We start from the raw sequence: 11,773 nt of genomic DNA, 5'->3' as shown, positions 1-11,773 counted from the left end.
GCATTTCCATCACACTTCCACTTCACTAATTCATGATTTAAATGTAAATCTCATTAATAGTTAAACACAAAATTATAGCGTCACTGCTTGGATGCCATGTGTTATTATATTTATTTATAACTGAATTCTATTTTTATAGAATTTAAGATAAGCACTATGAACTGAATTGATATTTAAAATATTGACGCATGTGGGAGTGCGCGTACATTTGACTTTTAGCTGACATGTACATTGGGGCTCATGATGATGTTGGTCGGAAGGTAAACAGCCTGACTCTTTGTCGGCATTGGTTCCTACCAACACTCGTTTGGTGGGTCCGCATGACCGATTACGATGGATCCAAACACTGTTCGGAAAGTCTCCTATTGACTTTAATGGGAGCCTGTGCCCTGACTGACAACACTGGCTCCCATTGAAAAAAGGGGTGGTTGCGGAAATCCTTGCACCCTGTCACAGGCACCTCATTGTTCATGCCTCAGAGTGCATGGTTTTAAAGGGGGGTCCCTTGGGTCCCCCTTCAACCCCAATTCGAAGGCCTCAGGATGAAGGGGGATCTGACAGCCTTTTCGTGTCGGACAGACAAAGTCGGAAAGGCTATCCCAATTGGACATCTTGATTCATCGATCAGAAACAATGGTTGTAGAAATGTTCGATTCGGCTTGACCCAACTCAGCTTCTCCGAATGTTGGTTGGAACCGATTCGAACTGACTGAACAGTTTCCTTTCAATTGTAATCGGTCATTTGGAATTGTTTCCAACCAAGTCAGGCATATAGCTTCCGAATCCATTTAGGTGAATTTGACTCCTGTTCTGAGGCTTTCTGACCAACATCGTAAGCAGTCCCAAAATGTATAAGCTTGCATCTTTTATGTTTTTTAAAAAAAAACAAATAAAGATTATTTGGACTTAAAGATATTGACAGTGGGAATAATAAATATTCTGATAGTGAACTACAAAAATACAGAGGAAGGCACATTGAAGAATTTGAAATGTATTTTGGCATTGTACGAATCTTGCAGCAACATGTAATTTTTTTTAATTAGAGGGAATTGTATCATTCATTTTGCATTTAAACTCATACATCTCATTTTTATGGAGCTGATAACATGTATTTGAACAAATGAGATGTGTCTGTGTTTGAAAAAGGCACATTAAAATAAAAACAATGTTTCTGACTATGAATTGATCCTATCCACAGGATTTTCTCTTGTGTTTAAATCGGGCCTGAGCAAAATGATGTAACACTTGGGAAAGAATATACAACCAAGAAGTCCAACTGTGGAAGCCAGGATAGCAAAGATCTCCACAACAACCATGTTGCTACCCTTAGTGCTGAGGTATGCTGGGATGAAGGACACCCATACACTGCAAAACACTAGCATGCTGAATGTGATGAGCTTGGCTTCGTTGAATCTATCAGGCAGGTCCCTGGCGAGGAAGGCCACAACAAAGCTCATAAAGGCCAACAGGCCCATGTAACCAATCACACTGTAGAAGGCAGTGGTGGAACCCTGGGCACACAGCAGGATTATCTTGTCAATTTCAGACTGTATGTCAGTGTCTGCATGAGGTGGTAAGGTGAGCAGCCAAGTGGCACAAATTACTACTTCACCCAGTGTGCACAAGAGGACCATTAAGGCAGATACCCGGGGTCCCAGCCATCTACTTAAGCTGCTTCCTGGCTTTGTGGCATTAAAGGCAATGACAACAGTGATGGTTTTTGCTAATACACAAGACACAGCAACAGTAAATATAATCCCAAATGCACCTTGTTGGATCAGGCAGGTCGATGTGGTAGGGCGTCCGATGAATAGGAGGGAGCAGAGAAAGGCCAACATTAGAGAAACAAGAAGGGTGTAGCTGAGATCCCGGTTATTAGCTTTGACTATTGGTGTGTCCCGGTATCTGAGAAAGATTCCCAACACTCCAGCTGTGACTATGCAGCAACCAATAGATATGGAGACTAAACTCACACCAAGTCTATCCGTGTATGATAGATAAACCACATCCTTCTTCAAGCAGCCGTTCTTCCTCTTATTGGGCCACTGGTCATCGGAGCATTTCAGGCAGTTCCCCATATCTAAAAGCAAAGATAGGTCTGAATTTTAATAGAAATGGTATCATAACATTATGCCACTGTCAGCTTTAGCATAATGATATGTTATTAAAGGGCAAAGTGATGAATAAAGTTAAAGAAATGCAATAATTCAGGAACTCCCAGGTGAAGAAAAGTATCTGAGCTAAATCATACAAGCTAAAGTTAACTCTGCATATATTAATGGAATAAACAGACTAATAAAAGGCTGCCATGAGGGGGTGCACAGCCAATTTCTAAAAGCAAGTTTGTCTCTGTGTTCACTTTCATAATACAGCACAGGCACAAAAGCAGTGCCTCCATATAAATGAAGGAATGCCCTCTTGAGATACCACTGGCACTACATATGTGCCAGGGCTATCAGTATCACAGAAGGAACCCCACAAAAGACCACACAGGAGTCTGCCATCCCTTCTCTAATATGAAAGTGCACTGGGGTGCACACAACAGGCACACAAGCTTCCTGTGCCACCGGGGAACTTTGCGTAATACAGCACCTGGTGTCTGCTCAGCATGAGTAATCTCTACACCAAAAGGTACTCCTGAGAATCTAAGACTAGCACAACAGAGTAGAAGTTTTAAGACCATGCTTTGTGGATTACACCCTTTTAGTTACGGTTACTTACACATGATGCACAATGAGAAAGCTATTTTTTATCCTCAGCCTTACTCAATTTCCTTACAGTTCAAATCCATGTTTTTATTAATAGGTCCATCATCCATAAAAAAGATAGAATCTGATGACACCTATCTCTGGGACCATTGTGTTCCCCAAATTGCAAAATTCTTACTAGACAGATTTCAAAAAGAAAATTGGGTCATATTTCATAGGTTGGAAGCACAGGAACACACACATTGTGTGAGAGTTCCAAATATATCTAAAGGAAGAAACCAGACTCAAACCTGCCTGCCAATATGCACTTTATCAGTGTGTGAAGGCTGCATCTGCCAATTGTTCACTCTCCTCCTGAAGGCTCGGTGCTCCACCTTGTCATCTGCTGGTAATTTACATACACACAGACACACACACACACACACACACACACAGATGCACATGTATACCCTGATGATTCCATACGCCTGTCAGAAGAGAGCATTTGAGGAAGTGCCTGTAGCCATAATTGTGATGCTTTTTGATATTTTCAACAGTTATGCAGCATCAGAAAAACAGCATGGTTGTGGCTATGGGCGTGGAGCCCTTGTCATCTTATATATGATAATGATAATGTGCTTCTCGCAGGTTCAGTAATAGGAAACAACATGAGAAATTATTAGCTGAAATGAGAATCATACCATTAATGCTTCTAAGTAAAGGTCATGATAATTTATTTTTATATTTCTTGCCAAGGAATTTCAATTTTAGGTATTTTTGGTAGATGCTTGGTTGATGCTTGGTTTTCTTTGAGTTGAATGCTAGTGGACAATACTCCCATAAGGGTTTCACCACTTCATCATAACTATTGAAAGGGAACAAGGCCTAGTTAGGCATGAATGATTAATATCTAAAGGGAGTGTTTAAACATGTCACAAGAGTTTATTTTGAGTGGGTGATATGCAGTTTTTACAAAGTTCCAATCAAACTACAATGGTAGGCCTGAAGACCTTTTTTATAGGTACATTAAATATGTAATTAGGGTAGTTATGTTAATAGCTCTTTATTACAATGTTTGAGGGCATTAAACGTTAATCACATATTATTGAATACCTCATTTCAGGGTCAAGCATTTTCCTCCAGTATCCAACATATCAAGTGAACACGTGCATCACCCCCTGGGTTTATTGGCTATTTCCATGACACGGATGTACAATGCCTTAATCAGATGAACCCTTTTGCTGCCAACCCCTGTGCCATGCCCTCTTTTGACTATTTTGGGGTACTTTGTGCTTAGGGCCCAATAAGTTTGTGTCCACATAAGGTATCCACACCAAATTTGCATCCTTTTCTTCGAACATCATGAGGATTCCAAAGGTACCAGGGGTTTGTGGATTCCCCTTGAGGGAACTGAGAAATGAGGCAAAATACAGCTACATTTGTTTATTGGGTGGAAAAATATGAATGAAGTGCTGCAGACAAAAGCGTCTTGTTTCGTCCATGCAAATGTTGTAAAAATAGGAGTTATCGTGCTAAAATCCCCATCTTTCCAGCTTTCAGGAACAGGCAGGCTTTTGTCAGAAAAGCAACATTTTATATAATGTTTTGCGATTATACTGGGACATAACCTATTTTTTCTATTTTTTGTGCTTTCAGTCTCCTTCCAGTTAGTGGTAGAAATGGATGTGAAACCAATAATGGAACCCGGACATAGCAGACAAAATTGTGAATTTAGTAAGGGGTCATTTGTGTAGATCCTTCAAGTTAAAATAAAATATTATTAAAATGTAGTTAAAAAAACAGCCATTTGTGCCCACCCATTCACATGTAACTTCTTCTAACTTTGGTAGATTTTTGAAAGCTATATACTGTTACATCCATGGGACCCTTCTGGTAGCGGGATTATATGAGTCTTCTCCAATTACCAAGGAACCGAGGTATCCAGAGGCAGTAACTGAGTTGCACTTTGCAATGTTTTTTCATTTTGTACCAAGTATACAATAATATATTTTTGAAAAAAAAGAGTCAAAAATCGGTATCAAGGAAACCTATGTATTTCTGAAATTCAAATGTGATATGGAGTTTAGAAGCAGTGGTTATTTGTGCATCTCTGAATTTGTGGGTACCCATATTCGCATGTGAATTAGAGGTTATTGTTAAAAATGACTTCTTTTTTACACACTGTCTTATATTTGGAAGGCGTAAATGCATAGAAAGACAAATAGTAATAACACTTGTTCTACTATTCTGTGTTCCTCTAAGCCTCCTGATGAAAATGGTACCTCACTTGTGTGGGTAGGCTTAGTTCCCTGGACTGGAAGCAGCCCAAACCCCAACCCCCAACTTGGAAACAACTTGGAAACATCACATTTTTCCAGTGAAAAGGGACCCCTTTTGTGCAATGTTCCTTGCTGTGGATTTTGGGTCCCAGTGTGGCCGGCATCTAGGGAAACCTTGCAAACCTGTATACTTTTGAAAACTAAACACACAGGGAAATGCAGGATGCAGTGACATGTGTTGCTCTCACCAGGTTCTGTTACCCAGAATTCCTTGCAAACCTCAAACTTTGTAAAAAACACATTTTCCTCTGTGAAGTAAAGTTCTGGAATCGGTGTGAATCGACAAAATGCCACCCATCCCCATTCCCGAAAGTCTCCCATTAAAAATGGTACGGCCCAAAACACAACTTAGAAACATCACATTTTTCCAGTGAAAAGGGACCCTTTTTTCAATGTGCCTTGCTGTGGATTTTGGGCCCTAGTTCAGATGGCAACTAGAGAAAACTAGAAAACCTGTACATTTTTTAAAAATAGACACTAAAGGATATCCAGGATGGGGTAACTTATGTGGCTCTCACCAGGTTCTATTACCCAAAATTCCTTGCAAACCTCAAACTTTGTCAAAGAAAACCACATTTTCCTTACATTTCTGTGATGGAATGTTTTCAATTCTGCATGTATCCACAAACTTCCACCCACACTACATTTCCTAATGTCTACTGATAAAAATGGTACTTTACTTGTGTGGGTGGGGCTAATGCCCATGACAGGAAATGGCACAAAATGCCACTGAATACATCACATTTTTCCAGTGAAAACTGGCCCTGCCTAGCTGGGGATTTTCAACTCTAGCTCTAGCTCAGCGGGCACCTAGGGAAACCTATCAAACCTATACATTTTTTTAAACTAGACACCCAAGGGAATACACGATGGGGTTACCTGTGTTGCTCTTACCAGGTTCTGTTATCCAAAATCTCTTACAATCCTCAAGCATGGTAAAAATAAAACACATTTTCCTCACAGTTGGAATGGAAACTTCTGGAATCTGCATTGACCCACAAAATTCCACACACTCCACATTCCCTACAGTTTCCCAATTAAAATGTTACCTCAATTGTACGGATAGGCCTAGTTCCCATGACAGGAAATGGTACAAAGCGCAATGTGGACATATCACATTTTTCCAGTGAAAACTGACCCCTTTTTAAAAATGTGAATAGCTGTGGATTTTCAACCCTAGCTCATCCGGCACCTAGGGAAACTGAGCAGACCTATACATTTTTCAAAACTAGACAGCCGGGGGAATCCAGGATGGGGTGATTTGTGTTGCTCTTACCAGGTTCTGTTATGTAGAATCTCTTGCTAACCTTAAACTTTGTCAATAAAAACAAATTCTCCTCACATTTCTATAATGGCAAGTTCTGGAATCTCGGGGGATCCACAAACTTCAACCCACTCCTCATTCCCCAAAGTCTCCCTATAAAAAATTGTACTTCACTTTTGTGGGTAGGCCTAGGTCGGGCGAGAGCAAAGGGCCTAAAACGCAACATTGACATTTTTCCAGTGAAAACTGAAACTTTTTCTGCAATCTGCCTAGCTATGGATGTTCATCCCGAGCTAAGCTGGCACCTGGGGAAACTTAGCAAACGTACACATTTTTTAAACTTAGACATCCAGGGGAATCCAGGATGGGGGACTTGTGTGGCTCTCACAAGTTTCTATTACCCAGAATCACTTGCAAACCTCAAACGTTGTTAAACAAAAAATCCCCAGATTTCTGTGATGTAAAGTTCTGGAAATTGTGTGGATCCACAAACTTCCACCTACCACACATTCCCCAAAGTCTTCCGATAAAAAGGTACCTCACTTATGTGGGTGGGCCAAGTGACCACAGCAGGTAAGGGCTCAAAATGTATTGTGGAGACATCAAATTTACAAACCACAAATCAACCTGGTTTTGCAGAAACCTACCAAACTCACACATTTCTGAAAACTGGATACTCAGAAGAGTTAACTGAGGTATGGCTTGTGTGAATCCTCCAACGTTTTCCTACCAGAACCCCCTGCAAACTTCAAATTTAGCTGAAAAAAACACAGTTTACTGATTCTGGGTAGGAAAATGTTGGGAGATTCATGCAAGCCACACCTCAAAATGTATAGACATTGAGGGGGGCTCAAAGCAGGTCCAAAAGGGTAGTTTGTTTATACAATTTTAGGCAGACGCTACTTTGGTTACCCACACACGTGAGGTATCATTTTTCTCGGGAGCCCAAAGGGAATGCTGGGTGGTAGAAAATGTGTGCCTGTGTGGTGATCTTACAACTTATATCAAACAAGGGTTCCCTGTTTGGACATTTGTAAGTAAACCCCTAGGTCAGGGAAAAACACATTGGAAAAAGCAACCTTGGCGGTGATAGTAGATTGCCGACACAATGGTGGTAGGACAGAAACTAGGACTGAACAGCTTCCAGTTAAAAACGTATTTTTATTAAACAATTTATTTTATAATTCATAGGGCATAAACATGTTTATTTTCTTAAACAATTTATTTTATAATTCATAGGGCATAAACATGTTTATGCCCTATGAATTATAAAATAAATTGTTTAATAAAAATAAGTTTTTAACTGGAAGCTGTTCAGTCCTAGTTTCTGTCCTACCACCATTGTGTGGGCAATCTACTGTCACCACCTAGGTTGCTTTTTCCACTGTGGATCTTACAACTTACCCACACAGAAATGTGAGGAAAATGTGACTTTGTAGGGAAATGGTGGGGGATCCATTCAAGTGCACTGTCAGACCAATAGTCAGTGCACGCACAACATCATACACGCACACTACTTATCAAGCGCCTTCAATGCAAACTACTAGCCAAGCACCATCCATGCACACCACCAGCCAAATGCCATCCATGCACACAGTCAGCCAAGCACTATACACACACACTCCCAGCTAAACACTACCCACGCACTCTGCCAGCGAATCGCCATCCTTGCACACAGACAGCCAAGCAGTGCGGAACAGCAACCTGCACTAGCAAATTGTGGCTCGACTGTCCCTGGGAAGGTGGGGCATGTTAGTAAAAAGTACCACTCCCGCTTATGTTAATTGGGGCCGATATTGCAGCACTGCTGCAAAACCGGCCCCCAGTGACAAAACTGGTCCTCCAGCCAGAAAACTTGCCCCTACCCTACGGCCCACTGGAAAAATGCATGGTGCCCGCTACAGCCAGTCCAGCCCTGCAGCGGAGCACCTTCCATGCACACAGTCAGCCAAAACGCCTGTCCACATACACCGCCAGGCAAGCGCCACTCCATGAATACCACAAAGCAAGCGTCAATCTACACATACTGTAAACAATCGTAAGTCCACACACAGCATTAGCCAAGTACAGGTCCACACACACCACCAGCAACATTGCAGCCAATGGTCAGTACATGCAAACAGTCAGCCAAACTCAAGTTCACACACAAAGTCTCCCTGGTTTCTAGTGGTTGTCTGCCCCCACTTGGGGGCAGATGAGACTAAAAATATCACTGACACAGCCAAAATGTGTGCCTAAACAAAAGGGGAGTGACTCTTACCTATGGGGCTTCTTGCTGATATGCCCATAAACATATCCCTGGCGCCTAATGGGATTTCTACCTCTCATCAGGGGTAGATAATGGGCTATTGCCCCGACCTGTATTCAGGGGGAGCAGAAATACTTTTTTGGTGGTGGGGGCATCAGCATGCCCATTCTCGTCAGCCACCATCCCTACATATAAAAAACAACAGCATAATCCCTGGTGTCTAATGGGCTTTCCGCCCCTAGGGGGAAAAGATTGGGGACTATTGCCTCATCTGCTTCCCTGGGGGGGGCAGGAAGACTGTGGACTTTTTTTGAGAGGGTAGGAGCATTGACCTTCCCATTTTGGGTAGCCTCCACCCGTATAGACATAAAATAAAACAAATCCTGTTCCTAGTGTGCTTTGAGCAGATCAGGGGCTATTGCCCCATCTGCCTTCCAGGATGGACAGAAAGACTGATCTGGCCCAAAAATATGAGGGGAGGAAAAGCCCTTGCCCTAGGGGTAGCTCCCCCTCCCTGGTGCCAAGTGAGTGGATCCCTGCATGGGGGGGGGGGGGTGTTTTGACTGAAAGGAAATCCCTCTGGTGACCGCACCAGAAAGAATTCCTGTGCTATATGTGATGACGGCCGGGAGTCATCCTACCCGCATGAGCACTGTGGTGTGGGACGGCCCCCGAGCCATTCCTCGCATGGAAGGGGTTAAAAAGGCTGAACCACTGCATTTCTTCCTGATTTTCCAAGTCAGCAGTATAAGATTGAATTCACCTGTCTGCACATCAGCAGTAAATCAGCACAGTTGCCCACTGTTGTAATTTCATCAGTAGTTCAGCCCTTCAAAGATTCTCCATTAAATCTCCCTTCAACACTGTAAACACAACTACCAGTGAAATACATTTCTTGCTCATCCATTCAATCAAAATCAGAACACTCATATATAGAGTGTGTAGCAGTGCACGCATAGTGCAGAGCATTTCAAGCCCAATACTGACACAAAGGGAAGCTGTGCCTACATCTAAAGAGGGAGCAGTACTCTCCATGCATGTTCAATGCTGCCCTAAATATATATCCCAAAAACAACATAATTTGTTTTCAATAGGCATTTGCACAGCAGAGTTTATAGTAAAAAAACACAGGTGCTTTGTCGCTAGAGTAAGCCAAAGTCTCCATGTGTGCAACATATGAAATCACTGACTATGAAGGATAGATTGCGAAGATTCAACACTGTTTGTATGTACTTTAAGGCTAAGAGGCCATTTGTTGTCTATGTAAGACAAAACAAGCTATAACATTATATTAAGAACCACAGAGTTTCAGGAGCAATTACTCATTATTCTCTAGCACAGATGGCTCACACAAGCGCTCAACCAGATGGACAGATACTTTAAGTATTTGTTTGGGAGGCATCTCTTATAAAACATTATCTCCTGTATTTAATGCACATGTTCTTGTTAAAGCCTTACAAACACTATCATTTATAAAATTCACTCACCAGAAGAGTTTGAAAACTCTCCCTCTGCACATGGCACACAGTCAAAGCAGCAGATGGGCTTTCCTTCTATGAGAGCCTTCCGGTACCCAGGGGAGCAGCTCTCACTACAGACAGAGGAGGGAGTCTGTGTAGAAAATAGATGATGAGGCAAGATCAGGAAAAATCAGTTTTAAGGACTGACAAGAGACCAGTAAAAGGCTCCCACTCTTCAGAAGAAACAAATACGCTCAGGGTACCTGCATACCATTGTTATTGAAACTTGGGAACAAGGAGGGGTATCCACAGTTCAGATGGACAGGCTCCTACCGGAGGCTATCCTCTGGTACCATGGCTGCTTAAAACAGTGCACTACCCTCAGATTGAACCTTGCAATGACAAGTTTGACACTGAGGAGAAGCTAACACTCTAGTACAGAGGCCTGGCTGTGGTGGGGGACACTAATACATTTAAAGTATGGCTCTGCCGGCAGTCATATGTATAAAGGAAGTTATTCCTAACATCAGATCATTGTGCTGTGACAATTTCTGTATTTCACTTAAAATCAGATATCCAATGACAAGACTGCATAAGCTCTTATTCATGCTTGGACAGAAGTAGTGTAAAGCTCTCTCAAGTCTCCTTAGGGATGATGCACCCAAGCCTTCCCATTGCTTAGAACAGTATGAATGCAAGGTTTATCTCCATTAGTGGTGCTTGGGGTACATCGAACAATTATCAGTATGCAAACCAGACACATTTCAAACATTCTCAGATAGTAGATGGGATACATTGCAATTCAGATCAAAGACAAACATTTCTCAAATTCTATAGAAGGTTAAAATAATAATCATAAACATGCATTACCTAGTTATCACTTTAAAGTCAGAAATTAAATGGAGGTTTTCTGTCAACAAATATTAGTTAGATTTCATGAATGGTTGAGTGAGATCAATCAGGGTTCCATACCACAGGGAGCACCATTGTTATCTTATAAGACTTATTTGGCACCCTCTAAAGACCATCTCTACATAACCCTTGTAGACTTGAGGGCCGCCTTTTACCTGGTCCCTAGGGAGCAATTGGGGCCTATCAGACTTCACAAAAGGAACTACACCCAACTGAGGTGAGGGATCAGTGGGGAGCTCATGGAGCTTATTCCTATTGCCCATGGAGTGCATCAGGGCCACATGATTGCCTCTTGTCTGTTCTCGCATTATTTACATCAATAATTTGATGGACCATTTATTAAACTGCATTCATGCTTGTGCCAGGTTGGGGGGGTTGTCAATTCCCACATTAATATTTGCAGATAACACCATATTGGGCTGCAGAACATGCTGAACAGCTTAGTCAAATATTGGGGTACTAGAGGCATGGAAGTTAATACATCCAATACTAAGATTGCAGCACTTAAACCCAATAAATTATTTAGAGGTGGGGTTCTTTATGTGCGGTAGAACAATCCAACTGGTACATCAGTTCACCAATTTGGGAGTGAGGTTTGACAAAGCCTCCAAATGGAAGGCTTAAACACTAAAATCAGAACTCTCCCTGCTTCAAGGTGCAACAAAAGTAATTAAGGTCTATGAAGCCACTACATCGAAATCCATTTCCACAGTTATTGAAATCTATGGGGTGTAGAGAATCTAGTGGGTTGGTTACTAAGGAAAACTGTGTCAGAAAATTATTGTTCAACATTCGGAGCGGTACCCCAACAGAATCTTTGTTTTTTATGCCAGCCTTAAAATAATTGGAGATCTAGCCAAGGT

The 11,773-nt window shown here is 41.8% G+C and overlaps 1 protein-coding gene across 1 annotated transcript in view; it reads right to left on the bottom strand.

The window, feature by feature from the left end:
- Window positions 1-1,175: 1,175 nt before the first annotated feature.
- The window catches only part of LOC147726107 (vomeronasal type-2 receptor 116-like), a 104,258-nt gene continuing 93,660 nt past the window's right edge, over window positions 1,176-11,773 (bottom strand). The window contains exons 4-5 of the mRNA XM_086963420.1: window positions 10,026-10,149; window positions 1,176-2,080 (exon numbers count right to left, since the gene is read on the bottom strand). Coding sequence (XP_086819546.1) covers window positions 1,176-2,080; window positions 10,026-10,149 — 1,029 coding nt within the window. The remainder of the gene's footprint in view (window positions 2,081-10,025; window positions 10,150-11,773) is intronic.

The sequence above is a fragment of the Lissotriton vulgaris genome, chromosome 3_1 (genome assembly GCF_964263255.1).
Source record: "Lissotriton vulgaris chromosome 3_1, aLisVul1.2, whole genome shotgun sequence".
NCBI classification, from domain to species: domain Eukaryota; kingdom Metazoa; phylum Chordata; class Amphibia; order Caudata; family Salamandridae; genus Lissotriton; species Lissotriton vulgaris.
This window is presented reverse-complemented; position numbering and strand designations above follow the sequence as displayed.